The 17,570-nt window shown below is 37.4% G+C and overlaps 1 protein-coding gene and 1 pseudogene across 3 annotated transcripts in view; both read right to left on the bottom strand.

Moving 5' to 3' along the window:
* Nucleotides 1-17,570, bottom strand: part of ACBD6 (acyl-CoA binding domain containing 6) — a 214,957-nt gene that overhangs the window by 83,781 nt on the left and 113,606 nt on the right. Inside the window, exon 5 of one of the 3 annotated variants that reach the window (XM_078078106.1) lies at nt 7,245-7,364. The exons of the other annotated variants lie outside the window; for them this stretch is intronic. Within the exon in view, the coding sequence (XP_077934232.1) occupies nt 7,245-7,364 (120 nt within the window). Of the gene's footprint in view, nt 1-7,244; nt 7,365-17,570 lie in introns of those variants that run through there. 3 annotated transcript variants of the gene reach the window in all.
* Nucleotides 5,813-7,170, bottom strand: LOC118546406 (calcyclin-binding protein pseudogene; annotated as a pseudogene).

The following is a 17,570-nucleotide window of genomic DNA, read 5'->3' as shown; positions in this document are numbered from 1 at the left end:
TTGAAGCCTAAGCTGCCTGAGGAAGGCACTCCCATGGGAAAGTAACCCATCTCAGAGGAGTCAGTGGCCAAGAGGTGTGAGGATGGCATCCTCCAGGAAAGTGTCTGAGCAAGCTGTCAGAACTTCAGTATGATGAAGGCATCCATGCAGGAGAGGGGGTGACAACAGCAGTGAGAAACTGGTTACACACTGGGAGATTGATCAAGTAAGTAAATATGATAATGAGAGCCAGGCTTCTCTCTGTCAGAGAAAAAGAGTTACAAATATAGAAAAATTGAATGAATCTGTGGTATTCACCCGGAAGTAAAGGTACTGGTGTGAACTTATGGTAAACACATACACAGCACACAAAGTAAAATGAACACAGATATTAATGTGTGTGTGTATGCGTGTATGTCAGGAGATCTGGGAAGAGTGATAGCCCAACAGCAATGAGCACACCTATTACTCGGATCTTGGTTTCTAAATACCATTCTCTACTAAATGAACCACAGCTCTCTGGAGAAACTGCTGTTTCCATGGCTGGGAAAGGGAAAAGTTCAAGGTGAACTGGAGTTCTTGTTATGCCAGGAAGTGTGAAAATTCTCAAAGAATTATGGGCATATGTCAAAAAGACACAGGAGCCAGACTGAACAGCTCCCACTGGACAAACCTGGAGTAATTTGAGCATAAATTTAAATAATGATAACAGTATATTATAATATTAAATAAAATAGGGAACTATGAATCCAAACTGATGTAAATAAAAGCATGAATTGAAGTTTTGATGAGGACAGGATATTTTTATATCTCCAAGTATCTTTCCAACAAAACAGTAATGAATTACAAAGGGACAAAAGTAATTTTACTATGAAGAATCTTGGCAGACACCACCTTAACCAAGTGATCAAAATAAACATCAGTAATAGGGCATCAGTAATGTGCTATCAGATAGGTTCCAATAAGAACACAGTATCACTTCTACAACATCCCTCTAGAGATGCATAACATAAACATAATCAGGAGGAAACATCAGACAAACTCTAAATGAGAAACAGTCTAGAAAGTAATTGGTCTGTAATTTTTAAAGATATCAAATTCATAAAGGTCAAGGAGAAACTGTCTAATTGTTCCAGACTAAAGGAAATCTTTAGGCTCTTTTCAACATGATAGTTAAATGCAATGTGTGATTCTAAACTGAAGCCTTTTGTTATAAAAGACCCTCTAGGGGGACACATGGGTGGCTTAGTTGGTTGAGCCTCTGACTCTTGGTTTCGGCTCAGGTCATGATCTCAGGATCCTGGGATCAAGCCCTGAGTCAGTTTCCATGCTCACTGGGAGTCTGCTTGTCTCCCTCTCTCTCTGTCCCTCTCCATGCTCGTGTTCTCTAAAATAGAATGAATAAACCTTTAAAAAAAAAAAAAAAAAAAGACCCTCAAGGGCCAACTGGCAAAATCTGAGTGATGTATGAAGATTAGATGACAGTAATATACAGTGATAATATCCTGATTGGGATAGTTGAATTGTGGTTATATAGTAGAATGTCCTTGTTTGTGTAGGGGTGATAGGGCATAATGCTGGCAAAATACTCTTCTAGTTCGAGGTTTAAGGTTTAAACACACTCTTGTTTGTATAAATTTAGACTGTTTCAAATTTTAAAAAATTTATTGAGATATGTGGACAAGCGGGAAATTGTGATCCATAAACAATAAAGAAGAAAGAGCCAAAAGCAGCAGCCTCAAAGATGATTCAGCTATTTAAATTAAGAAAAAAGAACTTTAAAAAGATTACTGCAAATACATGAAAGAAAATAGAACAAAAGATGAAAAATTTCAACATAAAAAGGGACTAGGTAAAGTTAATCAAATGGTCATTCTGGAACTGAAAAATTACAATGTTTGTAATTAAGAACTCAATGCAATTAAGAACTTAACAGAAGAAGATAAGATTATCAAAGGCAAAGATGGGTCAACAAAAATTATCCAAACTGGAGCACTTAGAGAATATAAATATATAAATAATATAAAACAAAAAAATAAAAGAGAATATATGATTTTTAGAATACATGCCAAATGGTCTAAAATATGAGAAACTGTACTTCCAGATAAGAGAATGGAGGAGAAGCAATATCTGAAGACATCACAATGAAAAATTTTGCAAAATCAAGAAAAGGTATGTCAAAAGGTTCAGTGGACCCCAAGCAGAGTTAAACAACAACACCCACTTAATCACTCCTGGAAAATGATATATATTGGGAAAATCTTAAATGCTGTCAGACCAAAAGACATCATCCTCAGGGTAAGAACAGTAAGACTTACAGCTAACTTCTAAGAAGAAAATATGAGATCTAGAAGAAGACGGAATGACCGGTCTAAAGGGCAGAAAGAATAAAGTGGCCAACATAGAATTCTCTATCAAGCAAAATTATCTTTTTAAACAATAAGTGAAATAGACATACTCAGGGAACTGAAGCTGAGGTTACCCATCATTAGAAGTCAATATTATAAGAAATATTGAAGTAAGTACTTCAGGCAAAAGAAAAATGATACCAGGTGAAATCAGGAAACTGCAAGAAGGAATAAAAAAGCATCATTTATGTGCATAAAGATAAAAGACTATTGACTGTTCAATGCCAAAACAGTATCCTGTGAGGTCTGTACAGAAGTAAAAATATATCACAGTTATAGTAACATAAGCAGAAAGAAAAATAAACAGAATTGTACCATTTTAAGAGATTTACATAGTTCAGGAGAAGACAAAAGCATTAATTTAAGGCAGACTGTAATAAGGTACTATTTTGTAACTCCTATCACAACCACTAAAAGAATAATCATAAAAGGAATAGCAAATATCCATTAAAGAAGGTAAAATGAAATAATAAAAAAATACTTGATAAATACAGAAAAAATTGGGAAAGGAAAAGCAGAAAAACAAAAAGCAGGTGAAACAGAAAACAAACAGAAAGATGGCAAAATTAAATGGAATAATACAACTAATTACATTAAATGTAAATAAATTAAACTTTGTCATTAAAAGATAAAGATCCAAATAAAAACCAAGACCTAACTACATGCTATTTACAAGAAACACACTTTAAATATAAAGACATAGTGTTAATAGACTGAATTATGTTCCCCTCAAATTCGTTAAGTTGAAGCCCTGCCCCCTGGTGTGACTGTACTTGGAGGCAAGGCCTTTAAGGTGGTAATTAAGGTTAAATTAGGTCATTGGAGTAGGGCCTTGATCCAACAGGGCTGTTGTCCTATTAGAAGCAGAGTAGACACCAGACACCTCTCTGTGAGCACACAGAAGAAAGGCCATGTGAGGACAAGTGAGAAGGCAGCTGTCTGCAAGCCACTACAAGAGGTCCCACCAGAAATCGACCCTGTCAGCCCTCTGCTCTTAGACTTGAAGCCTCCAGAGCTGTAAGAAAATGTCTGCTGTTTAAGCCATTCCATCTGTGGTATTTTGTCATGGCAGCCCAAGCAAACTAATACAGAAATAGAGTAAAATTTAAAGGATAGAAAAAAATATATAAGGCAAACACTATCCAAAGAAAAACTGATGTGGGGCACCTGGGTGGCTCAGTCGTTAAGTGTCTGCCTTGGGCTTGGGTCATGATCCCAGGGTCCTGGGATCGAGCCCCGCGTCGGGCTCCCTGCTCAGCGGGAAGCCTGCTTCTCCCTCTCCCACTCCCCCTGCTTGTGTTCCCTCTCTCGCTGTCCCTCTCTGTCAAATAAATAAATAAAATCTTAAAAAAAAAAAAAGAAAAAGAAAAACTGATGTAACTATATAACACTGAACAAAGTACATGTTAAGACCCTAAGAATTAACAGATTTTAAAATAGCCATTTCTCAGTGATAAAAGGGTCAATTCAACAAGATCTTAGATTTGTATCTAATAACATAGTTTGAAGGTATATAAAAAGGAACATAACTAAAAGAAAAAAATAAATAAATCATAATTGGAGATTTTAAGACAATTCTCTCAGTAACTGAGACCCCTATCTTATACCACACACAAAAATCAATTCAAAATAGAGTAATGACCTGAAACCACAAAACTACTAGAAGAAAACATGGGGGTAAGCTCCTTAACATTGGTCTTGTCAATGTGTTCCACTATTATTTTTGTTACTGTAAGGACTGGTATTTCTATGTTCTTTAATTTTGGAGCTGAAACTAGAAATGCTCCCCCCTCCCAATGTAATTGTCTTAGATATTTCTTATGGATCAGTAGGATATTTAACATCAGATGATGTAAAATTTTTGATTTGGTGGTCAAGTGTAATTTTAAATAATCAAGTAAAGGACAGTATATTATTTTTACCCCTATTTTCTTCCATTCTACTGTTGTTTCTCTTTCTTCTTTATGTCACAAGTTCCCTCCTGTTACCATTTCCTCTCTTTAACGAACTTCCATTTAGCCATTCTTTTAGAGTAGATCTGTGGGTGACAAATGCTCTGCATTTTTCTTCATTTGAGAATGTCTTTATTTCACCTTTATTCCTGAAAGATATTTTCACTGGCTATAGAATTAAGAGTTGACAGCTTTTCTTTCAGCACCTGAAAAATGTGGTGCCACATCCTTATGGCCTCCATGAAAAACCATCTGAATCATTGTTTCCCTATAGAAATAATGTATTCTTTCCTACTAGCTGCTTTCAATGTTTTCTCTTTAATTTTTGAAAGTCTGATTTTGACATATTCAGCATAGAATTTTTCAGATTTATCTGTTTTGGGTTTGTTCAGCTTCTTTAATCTATAATGCCGTTCATTAAATTGGGAAGTTTTCCGCATTATTTCTTTGAATATTTTTCAGCTTCACAGTTTTTCTCCTCCTTCTGAGACTCAGATGACAAAAAACTAAATCTGTAATTGTCACACAGGTCCTGGAAGCTCTGTTGATTTCTATTCCATCTACCTTCTCTTAGTTTTTCAAAATAGATAATTTCTACTGATCTGACTTCAAGTTCACGGATTCTTTTCTCTGTCATCTCCATTATGGTATTGAGCCCACCCAGTGAATTTTTATTTCAGTTATTGTGTCTTCAGTTCTATAATTTTCATTTAGTTCTTTTTTATATCTTCTATTCTTTTGCTTAGGAATAAATTTAACAAAAGAAGTGTAAGACTTATAAATGGAAAACTGCAAAACATCATTGAAAGAAATTAAACAAGCCCTAAATAAATGAAAGGACATTTCATGGATGAGATGACTTAATATTTTAAAATGGCACCACTCCCCAAATTGATCTACAGATTCAATGCAATCCCTATAAAAATCTCAGCTGCCGGGGCGCCTGGGTGGCTCAGATGGCTAAGCGTCTGCCTTCGGCTCAGGTCATGATCCCAGGGTCCTGGGATCGAGCCCCGCATCGGGCTCCCTGCTCAGTGGGGAGTCTGCTTCTCCCCCTCCCTGTGCTTCTCCCCCTGCTTATTCTCTCTCTCTCTCTCTCTCTGTCTCTATCTCTGTGTCTCGAATGAATAAATAAAAAAATCTTAAAAAAAAAAATCAGCAAAACAAAAACAAAAAAAAACTCAGCTGCCTTTTGTTTTGCAGAAATAAGTAAACTGATTCTAAAATTCACGTGGAAATCCAAGGGCCCAGAATAGCAAAAATAACCTTGAAAAAAAAAAGAACAAAGTCAGAGAGTTCACACTTCTCAGTTTCAAAACATACTACACAAAGCCATAGTAATCAAGAACCAAGAAAATCAGAATTTGAATGAGCAAAGGCAATCAATATACACCAAACACCAAGGTGACTCAGATGTTAGAATTATCTGACAAGGATTTTCAAGTAGTAGTCATAAAATATTTCAATAAGGAGTTATGAGCATTCTTTTTTTTAATGCAAAAATACAGGTTTTATTTTTACTTATTCTTACAATGGTGGGAGCTGGTATCAGGAACTTATAGGCAAATATCAGCAACTTACAGGCAAACAACTTTTGTTTTTTACCTCTTAGCTGAACAAAAATATGCACAATGTAGCATTATCATTAGGCAAGACTTGCTTTTTTACATTTCACACAAGAATACAATATTATCCTTTTTTGAACAAAATGCCCAGATTACTAAGGAAACCATTTTGGAGGAAGTGTAAGCATATTTTATTTAAATAAATCCTCCAGGAGGAAATGGGAGGATTCACTGCCTTTACTTAGAAGAAGGCTACGTAAGCAGTTATCTGTCAAATTTATCTGTGCAGCTCACCAACATTTCCTCATTGGAAACATCAATATTTCCACATTGGGGGCACCTGGGTGGCTCAGTCGTTAGGCGTCTGCCTTCGGCTCAGGTCATGTTCCCAGGGTCCTGGGATTGAGCCCCACATCAGGCTCCCTGCTCCGCGGGAAGCCTGCTTCTCCCTCTCCCACTCCCCCTGCTTGTGTTCTCTCTCTCACTGTCTCTCTCTCTCTCAAATAAATAAATAAAATCTTTAAAAAAAAAAAACATTTCCACATCGCAGTTCCCAAAATGACTTTAAAGTCTTAAAATTCTGTGTCTCCTTTGGCTTGCTTCTCTCTTGATTCCACCCAGGCTTTATTATATGGTTCGCTTCATGTCATCATCTCCATCTTCCTAAATTTTCTTTAGAACATTCATCAATCCCTCACTAGGATCTGTTTCAGTGTCATAGGAGGGCTTTTCTTTCTCTTTGCATTCTTTTTCAACCTGAGTCAGGTAGTCCCACCGTGTGTTTTCTGCTTTCTTTCTACATAAGATAAGAACTGTATCTGTCTTAACTTTTTTTGAACTGCCTTCCACAGAGATGGGATTTACGAGATTGTTCACAATCATGGAGTAACTCTTCCCATTTAGATTCTTTACCAAAAGATCAAATGACCTCTCTGTGAAATGCACCTGCACATTCTCAGTGGGGACTTGATGAACTCCAGTTAAGGTAATGTAGATTTTCACAAACTTATCTGACTGATCCCATCCGTAATTACTGATTTTCACTGTATATCCTGTTGTAATGGGAGCAACCACAGCACCTGGCTTTTCACTGTCAAGAAGTTCTGCTTTTCTCTTTGATTTCTGCTGCATCTTGTTCTTGATTTCTATCTTAATCTTGGATTTTTCAGCTGTAAGGGCATCACGTACTCTTTTTCTAGTGGCCTTTTCCAGCAGCACCTTCACCTCTTCTAAATCTTTCTGCAGCTCTTCCAAAGCTGAAGCCATGGTCGGGCTGATTGGGCAAGACCCGAGCTGCAGACACGCAGGGAAGAGAACAGGAAACACCGCACCAAACGCGCTTACCCAGACACAGGCCCCAACTGCACGAGTCGCAGCGCCCCAAGCCTGTGTGCACACCCGACCTGGCGTGAGACCCGGCCCGCCTCCCGCACGCAGTGCCTCTGGGAGTTATGAGCATTCTTGAAATAAATGAGAAAAATAGAAAATCTCAGCGAAGGAATAAATTTAACAAAAGAAGTGTATTGGCATAAGGGTAGACATATGAATCAATGGAAAAGAACTGAGAAATCTAGAAATCAACCCTCACATTTACGGTCAAATGATTTTTGGTAAGGGTCTTACAACAATTCAGCGGGGGGAAAGGAATGGTCTTTTCAACCAATGACACTGAAACAATATCCACATGTAAAAGAATAAAGTTGGACCTCTACCTCACATCATACACCTCTCAAAATTAATCAAAAACCTAAATGTAAGAGAGAACATTACATAACACTCTTAGAAGAAAAAGGCTCAGGGCACCTGGGTGGCTCAGTTGCTAAGCATCTGCCTTTGGCTCAGGTCATGATCCCAGGGTCCTGGGATCAAGCCCCGCATCAGGCTCCCTGCTCCACGGGAAGCCTGCTTCTCCCTCTCCCCCTCCCTCTGCTTGTGTTCCCTCTCTCGCTGTCTCTCTCTGTCAAATAAATAAATAAAACCTTCAAAAAAAAAAAAAAAAGGCTTGGGGCGCCTGGGTGGCTCAGTCGTTAAGCGTCTGCCTTCAGCTCAGGTCATGATCCCAGGGTCCTGGGATCGAGCCCCACATCGGGCTCCCTGCTCCACGGAAAGCCTGCTTCTCCCTCTCCCACTCCCCCTGCTTATGTTCCTTCTCTCACTGTGTCTTTCTCTGTCAAATAAATAAATAAAAATCTTTAAAAAAAAAAAAGGCTTAATCACTATGATCTCTGATTAAACAACAGTTTCTTAGAAATGACATTGAAAACACAAACAAAATAAAAACTAGATATATTGGGCTTCATCAAAATTAAAACTTTTTGTGTTTCAAAGGATACTATTATGCCAGTAAAAAGACAATCCATTGAATGGAAGAACATATTTGCAAATCATACCTGATAAGGGGCTTGTATTCATAATACATAATAAATCTCACAACTCAATAATAAAGACACAACCAAATTCTTAAAACGGGGACAGAGATGTTTTTTTTTCTTTTTTTCCATATGGATTTTTAAAATTTAAATTCAATTAGCCAACATATACTACGTCATTTGTTTCAGATGTAGTGTTCAATGACTAATCAGTTGCGTATAACACCCACTGCTCACCACGTCATGTGCCCTCCTTAATGCCCATCACCCAGTTACCCCATCTCCCCACCCAACCTCCCCTTCCGCAACCCTCAGTTTGTTTCCCAGAGTCAAGAGTCTCTCATGGTTTGTCTCCCTCTGTGATTTCTTCCCAGTTTTCCCTCCCTTCCCTTCCCCTAGACATAGTTAATATTAATCTGCTCTAGCTGTTTGAGGTATAGAGACCACCTATAGAATTAGGTGAATCCACAAAACTAACCTAGTCCCTTTTCTTTGGGGGTCCTTCTGAATGATGGCTAGAGAATTTAGGGAGATTAAAAGAAAAGTGCCAAAAACAAAATAAAAGGTCTGATTCAGGCAGTTACTTCATTTATCCCACTACTAATACCATCACCTAAGCAAAGTCCCCAACCTACTCCCTTGTACCCACACCCTTCAGGCTTCTGTTACAACATATTTTCCCTTTGAGGTCACCATTATCAGTCCTTTCAAAGCTGATTTCACCCAGATTAATATCTCAGACAGAAGAGAGGATGGCAACAAGAACACAAATGATGATTTACCTCAAAAAGGCTGGCCCTGAGTCCATTATATCCCTCAACAAATTTTGCTTCTAAAAAACCTTATTATGCTTTCTGCGGCCTTTTTTTTTCCCCCCAATTAAAAAAAAGTGGGCACAGGATCTGAAAAGACATTTACCTTTCAAAGAACATACAAAAGTGGCCAATAAGCACAGGAAAAGATCCTCAACATCATTAACAATTAGGACAATGAAAATCAAAACCACAATGAAATACGCTAAAATGGCTATGTTGACAAAGATGTGAAAAACTGGAACTCTCACACATTGCTGGTGGGAATGTAAAATGGGGCAGCCTCTTTGAAAAACTGTAAGTAGTTCCTCAAAAGGTTCAAATGAGAGTTACCAAATGATCCAGCAATTCTACTCCTATGTATATCCCCAAGAGAAATGAAAATATATGTGTATATGCCCATGTAAAATGTTTATAGCCACTTTATTCATAATAGCCACTATTCATTAAACTGAAGAGCAAAAAATCAAAAAACTAAATGTCCATCAACAGGAGAATAGATAAGTTGTGGTATACGCATAAAATACAATAAAAAAAACATACAGCAATAAAGGAACAAATGATATATGTAACAAGATGGATATATGTTATATTAAGCCTATGTTATATTGAGCATAATAAACCTGATCCAAAATAATATATATGTTACAAATATTTGAATTTCAAGAAGAGGTAGAATTAATTGATGGCAATAAAAGTCAGAATAATAAAGGCTATTAATGAGGTGCAATAAAAAATGGAGGCTCTAACTGCTAGGATAAATGAGGCAGAAGAGAGAATTAGTGATATAGAAAACCAAATGATGGAAAATAAAGAAGCTGAGAAAAAGAGAGATAAACAACTACTGGATCACGAGGGCAGAATTCGAGAGATAAGTGATACCATAAGACGAAACAACATTAGAATAATTGGGATCCCAGAAGAAGAAAGAGAAAGAGGGGCAGAAGGTATATTGGAGCAAATTATAGCAGAGAACTTCCCTAATTTGGGGAAGGAAACAGGCATCAAAATCCAGAAGGCACAGAGAACCCCACTCAAAATCAATAAAAATAGGTCAACACCCCGACATCTAATAGTAAAACTTACGAGTCTCAGAGACAAAGAGAAAATCCTGAAAGCAGCTCGGGAGAAGAGATCTGTAACCTACAATGGTAGAAACATTAGATTGGCAACAGACCTATCCACAGAGACCTGGCAGGCCAGAAAGGACTGGCATGATATATTCAGAGCACTAAATGAGAAAAATATGCAGCCAAGAATACTATATCCAGCTACGCTGTCATTGAAAATAGAAGGGGAGATATAAAGCTTCCAGGACAAACAAAAACTAAAGGAATTTGCAAACATGAAAGCAGCCCTACAAGAAATATTGAAAGGGGTCCTCTAAGCAAAGAGAGAGCCTAAAAGCAACATAGACCAGAAAGGAACACAGACAATATACAGTAACAGTCACCTTACAGGCAATACAATGGCACTAAATTCATATCTTTCAATAGTTACCCTGAATGTAAATGGGCTACATGCCCCAATCAAAAGACACAGGCTATCAGATTGGATAAAAAAACAAGACCCATTGATATGCTGTCTGCAAGAGACTCATTTTAGAACCAAAGACACCTCCAGATTGAAAGTGAGGGGGTGGAAAACCATTTACCATGCTAATGGACACCAAAAGAAAGCTGGGGTGGCAATCCTTATATCAGACAAATTAGATTTTAAACCAAAGACTGTTTAATAAGAGATGAGGAAGGACACTATTTCCTACCTAAAGGGTCTATCCAACAAGAAGATCTAACAATTGTAAATATCTATGCCCCTAACATGGGAGCAGCCAGTTATATAAGCCAATTAATAACAAAAGCAAAGAAACACATCGACAACAATACAATAATAGTGGGGGACTTTAACACCCCCCTCACTGAAATGGACAGATCATCTAAGCAAAAGATCAACAAGGAAATAAAGACGTTAAATGACACACTGGACCAAATGGACTTCACAGATACATTCAGAACATTCCATCCCAAAGCAACAGAATACACATTCTTCTCTAGTGCCCATGGAACATTCTCCGGAATAGATCACATCCTAGGTCACAAATCAGGTCTCAACCGGTACCAAAAGATTGGGATCATTCCCTGCATATTTTCAGACCACAGTACTTTGAAACTAGAACTCAAACACAAGAGGAAAGTCAGAAAGAACTCAAATACATGGAGGATAAAGAGAATCCTACAAAAGAATGAATGGGTCAACCAGGAAATTAAAGAAGAATTTAAAAAATTCATGGAAACAAATGAAAATGAAAACACAACTGTTCAGAATCTCTGGGATGCAGCAAAGGCAGTCCCAAGAGGAAAGTATATAGCAATACAAGCCTTTCTCAAGAAACAAGAAAGGTCTCAAATGCACAACCTAACCCTACACCTAAAGGAGCTGGAGAAAGAACAGCAAGTACAGCCTAAGCCCAGCAGGAGAAGAGAAATAATAAAGATCAGAGCAGAAATCAATGAAATAGAAACCAAAAGAACAGTAGAACAGATCAACGAAACTAGGAGCTGGTTCTTTGAAAGAATTAATAAGATTGATAAACCCCTGGCCAGACTTATCAAAAAGAAAAGAGAAAGGACCCAAATAAATAAAATCATGAATGAAAGAGGAGAGATCACAACCAACACCAAAGAAATACAAACAATTATAAGAACATAATATGAGCAACTCTATGCCAGCAAATTAGATAATCTGGAAGAAATGGATGCATTCCTAGAGATGTATCAACTACCAAAACTGAACCAGGAAGAAATAGAAAACCTGAACAGACCTATAACCACTAAGGAAATTGAAGCAGTCATCAAAAATCTCCCAACAAACAAAAGCCCAGGGCCAGATGGCTTCCCAGGAGAATTCTACCAAACATTTCAAGAAGAATTAATACCTATTCTTCTGAAACTGTTCCAAAAAATAGAAATGGAAGGAAAACTTCCAAACTCATTTTATGAGGCCACCATTACCTTGATCCCCAAACCAGACAAAGACCCCATCAAAAAGGAGAATTACAGACCAATATCCTTGATGAACATGGATGCAAAAATTCTCACCAAAATACTAGCCAACAGGATCCAAAAGTACATTGAAAGGATTATTTACCATGACCAAGTGGGATTTATCCCTGGGCTGCAAGGTTGGTTCAACATCTGCAAATCAATCAATGTGATACAACACATTGATAAAAGAAAGAACAAGAACCATATGATCCTCTCTATAGATGCAGAGAAAGCATTTGACAAAGTACAGCATCCTTTCTTGATCAAAACTCTTCAGAGTATAGGCATAGAGGGTACCTACCTCAATATCATAAAAGCCATCTATGAAAAACCCACAGCAAATATCATTCTCAATGGGGAAAAACTAAGAGCTTTCCCACTAAGGTCAGGAACACGACAGGGACGTCCACTATCACCACTGCTATTCAACATAGTATTAGAAGTCCTAGCCACAGCAATCAGACAACAAAAAGAAATCAAAGGCATCCAAATTGGCAAATAAGAAGTCAAACTCTCACTCTTTGCAGATGATATGATACTTTATGTGGAAAGCCCAAAAGACTCCACCCCAAAACTGCTACAACTCATACAGGAATTCAGTAAAGTGGCAGGATACAAAATCAATGCACAGAAATCAGTGGCATTCCTATACACTAACAACAAGACAGAAGAAAGAGAAATTAAGTCGAGCCCATTTACAACTGCACCCAAAACCATAAGATACCTAGGAATAAATCTAACCAAAGAGGCAAAGGATCTGTACTCAGAAAACTATAAAATACTCATGAAAGAAATTGAGGAAGACACAAAGAAATGGAAAAATGTTCCATGCTCATGGATTGGAAGAACAAATATTGTGAAGATGTCAATGCTACCTAGGGCAATCTACACATTCAATGCAATCCCCATCAAAATACCATCAACTTTTTTCAAAGAAATGGAACAGATAATCTTAAAATTTGTATGGAACCAGAAAAAACACCGAATAGCCAGAGGAATGTTGAAAAAGAAAAGCAAAGCTGGTGGCATCACAATTTCGGACTTCCAGCTCTATTACAAAGCTGTAATCATCAAGACAGTATGGTACTGGCACAAAAACAGACACATAGATCAATGGAACAGAATAAAGAGCCCAGAAATGGACCCTCAATGCTATGGTCAAGTAATCTTCGACAAAGCAGGAAAGAATGTCCAATGGAAAAAAGACAGTCTCTTCAACAAATGGTGTTGGGGAAACTGGACAGCCACGTGCAGAAGAATGAAACTGGACCATTTCCTTACACCACACACAAAAATAGACTCAAAATGGCTGAAAGACCTCAATGTGAGACAGGAGTCCATCAAAATCCTAAAGGAGAACACAGGCAGCAACCTCTTCAACCTCAGCCACAGCAACTTCTTCCTAAAAACATCGCCAAAGGCAAGGGAAGCAAGGGCAAAAATGAACTATTGGGACTTCATCAAGATAAAAAGCTTTTGCACAGCAAAGGAAACAATCAACAAAACCAAAAGACAACCGACAGAATGGGAGAAGATATTTGCAAATGACATATCAGATAAAGGGCTAGTATCCAAAAATCTATAAAGAATTTATGAAACTCAACACCCAAAGAACAAATGATCCAATCAAGAAATGGGCAGAAGACATGAACAGACATTTGTCCAAAGAAGACATCCAAATGGCCAACAGACACATGAAAAAGTGCTCAACGTCACTCGGCATCAGGGAAATCCAAATCAAAACCTCAATGAGATATCACCTCACACCAGTCAGAATGGCTAAAATTAACAAGTCAGGAAACAACAGATGTTGGCGGGGATGCGGTGAAAGGGGAACCCGCCTACACTGTTGGTGGGAATGCAAGCTGGTGCAGCCACTCTGGAAAACAGTATGGAGGTTCCTCAAAAAGTTGAAAATAGAGCTACCATACGATCCAGCAATTGCACTACTGGGTATTTACCCCAAAGATACAAATGTAGGGATGCGATGGGGTACATGCACCCCGATGTTTATAGCAGCAATGTCCACAATAGCCAAACTGTGGAAAGAGCCAAGATGTCCATCAACAGATGAATGGATAAAGAAGATGTGGTATATAGATACAATGGAATATTATGCAGCCATCAAAAGGAATGAGATCTTGCCATTTGCAACAACGTGGATTGAACTGGAGGGTATTATGCTGAGTGAAATAAGTCAATCAGAGAAAGACATGTATCATTTGACCTCACTGATATGAGGAATTCTTAATCTCAGGAAACAAACTGAGGGTTGCTGGAGTGGTGGAGGGTGGGAGGGATGGGGTGGCTGGGTGATAGACATTGGGAAGGGTATGTGCTATGGTGAGCACTGTGAATTGTGCAAGACTGTTGAATCACAGATCTGTACCTCTGAAACAAATAATACAATATATGTTAAAAAAAAAAAAAAAGAAGAAGAAGATATCAGGAGGGGAAGAATGAAGGGGGGGAAATCGGAGGGGGAGACGAACCATGAGAGACTGTGGACTTTGAAAAACAAACTGAGGGTTCTAGAGGGGAGGGGGGTGGGAGGATGAGTTAGCCTGGTGATGGGTATTAAAGAGGGCACGTTCTGCATGGAGCACTGGGTGTTATATGCAAACAATGAATCATGGAACACTACATCAAAAACTAATGATGTAATGTATGGTGATTAACATAATTAAAAAAAAAAAGTCAGAATAATAGTTCCCTCAGAGTGGGAGTGGGAAGATCGATATTGATAGGAAGCTCCTTAAGGAAACAAACCTATTGGGGTTTTGGAAATGTTCTCCTTTAATACAGATGGTAGTTGCACAGGTATGCGTGTGTGTATTAAGTTGTGTCCTTAAGATTTTTGTACTATATGTATCTCACTAAATGTATTTTATATGTCAATTCTTTTAAATAATAAAGAAAAACTACTCTAGTACTATCGTACCAAATATCTTTTTTTATTTCAATTTTTATTTATTTTTTATTTTTTTAAGTAAAATTTACACCCAACATGAGGCTCAAACTCATGACCCCAAGATCAAGAGTTGCATGTTCTACCACTGAGCCAGCCAGGCGCCCCTATACCAAGTATCTTTAAAATATGTTATATACGTGTAAGTAGAGAAAATAAAGATGAGAATAAAATGTACTCAAATTTTACAGTGGAGCAGTTAAGAGTTTGGGCTTTATTTAGAGTCAGAATGACATGTTCAAATCTAAACTTTATCACTTACTAGCTCTAGGACTTCCCAACCTCCTGTTTCTTCACCAATAAAATGCAGATAACACCTACATTATAGCACTGATGTGATGACTAAAAGAGATAATATATATAAAATGCTTGGTACACAGTAAACACTAAAAAACTGTTTTATATCTTACCCCTCCCCCAACCCACACACATAATTATAGATGGTTTTACTTACTGTTTTATACTTTTCTCATGACTTTGTTTGTTTTTTGTCTTTTTTCAGATAATGAGGAACTCTGAATTCAAATCTAGAGAGTTTGGAATTTGTCCTATGGGCAGTGCAGTCTTAGAGAGTTTTGACCAGGTCAGTGACATAATAAACAGCAGTCTCAAGAAGTCTCTGCTGGCAGCAATATTCTTGGTGGACTTGGGGAGGAGGAGTAGACTTGGTCAGGAGCAGCAAGACAGCTTGAGGTAGAGAGGTCATTAAGTTAAGCCCCACAACACCCTGGTGAAATCTAGACTTGTCATTATTCCTATACTTTAAAAAAAAATACATTTTCTCTTTATTTCATAAAACTACATACAGAGATAGAATTTCTTTTTTTTTCAGATTCATTCATTTATTCGTTCATTCCACATATCCTTTTTTTTAACTGAGATGTAACTGACATTCAACATTATATTAGTTTCAGGTATACAACATAATGATTCAATATTTATATACACTGTGAAATGATCACCACAGTAAGTTTAGTTAACATCTCATGTTTTTGAAATCTTTTACAACACATAGACACCAAGGCATTCACGGAGAGGGCATGGTGCTCTCTGCCATTATGTAAACCACAAGTTTATGTAATTTATAAATCACCAAGTCTTAAATATTTCGGTACCACTCAAACAAAATATTTTCCACTTGAACTGCATTAACACCTACTACACAGTGTAAACACCTAACACCACAGATGCTCCCACTTCTCCCTCAGCCCTGCTGAGTTCCTTAATATTACTTTACAGTAAATCTTAGAAAACCTAGTAATAAATCTTCAGCATTCAAATACCTCCAGTGTGCGTTGGGAGTAGTTTTAATCTTTCTCCAGGGTTTGAAAGATCAAAATTACTCAAGAGGTCTGTGGGGTGTATGTGTGTATATTTAACCCATATCCTAATTTCAAATATGGTTAAGAACCTAAGTTCCAGAGTTGAACTAAAAATCAATACCAAGCAGTGGAAGAGACAAAAGTGTATCCATAATACTGCTAGATAACAAATGAAATCCATAAAGGATCTTTCTTAGAAATAAAATAAAAAGTTCCAATTCCATCAGTCACAGAATATAGAAACTGCAGTGCAATAAAAGTACATATGAGATATACTGACGGGTAAAAATGACAGAAAAACACAGAGTAGACTTTGACATATCTCTAATTACGACTCTGTTTCAGGCTAATGGTAAAAATTAGTCTTCAGATAGTTGATAACATCAGCCTGTCTCTGCTGGGTTAGTACCACGATCTGTGGCCAAGCAAATACTTCTAATAAAATTGATTTTCCTTTTTGGCAACCAATAGGCCAGTCAATAATAATGTTGTTTAAGAAAGATTGAATCATGAGGGAGATGAACCCTTCCTTCCATTTATTATATTTGTATTGTCTATATTTGAAGAGTTTTCAATAACGAAACCAAAGAAGAAATTACAAGGGGAAGGCTATTCTGAGAGCTAATCTCCAAAAGCCGTGTGACTTGGAAGCATGTTAGCAATCCAAACCGACAAAGCCAAGAGCATTCCCTTAACTGAAGCCAAATTGTATGGATTAGGATTGTCAATAACAAAGGAAAATCGAGGCTAGGGGCAATATAAAGTAGTCCTGTGAATACAAAGATGTCAAGGAAAAAATTGGCTGCACATAGTCCTAAATGATCCATCCAAAAACCTACATGAAACTTTTATTTTGCATTAAAACTGGTGTTCTGTAAAGAGTATTCCACAAGGCCACATAAGGCAGTTTTTGGACTGTTTGTCTTATATTAACCAAACATAATACAAGAAAAACAGACAAAAACCTCAGGCTATTCCTAACTTGAGAACATTTCCCTCCAAAATACCCCCTAACAATGCAAACCAAATAAAAGACATGAGTGCACCAATACTTTGTTGTTTTGTTTTTTAACTTACTTAACTTTATGGTAGTGGATAGGGGAAGCAAGGGATGGAAACAGGATTTAAAAGTTCATAAAGAAAAATAAACA

This window comes from Halichoerus grypus, chromosome 7, assembly GCF_964656455.1.
Source record: "Halichoerus grypus chromosome 7, mHalGry1.hap1.1, whole genome shotgun sequence".
Classification (NCBI taxonomy): Eukaryota; Metazoa; Chordata; class Mammalia; order Carnivora; family Phocidae; genus Halichoerus; species Halichoerus grypus.
The sequence above is the reverse complement of the archived record's forward strand: the minus strand, read 5'-3'. Positions and strand labels throughout refer to the sequence as shown.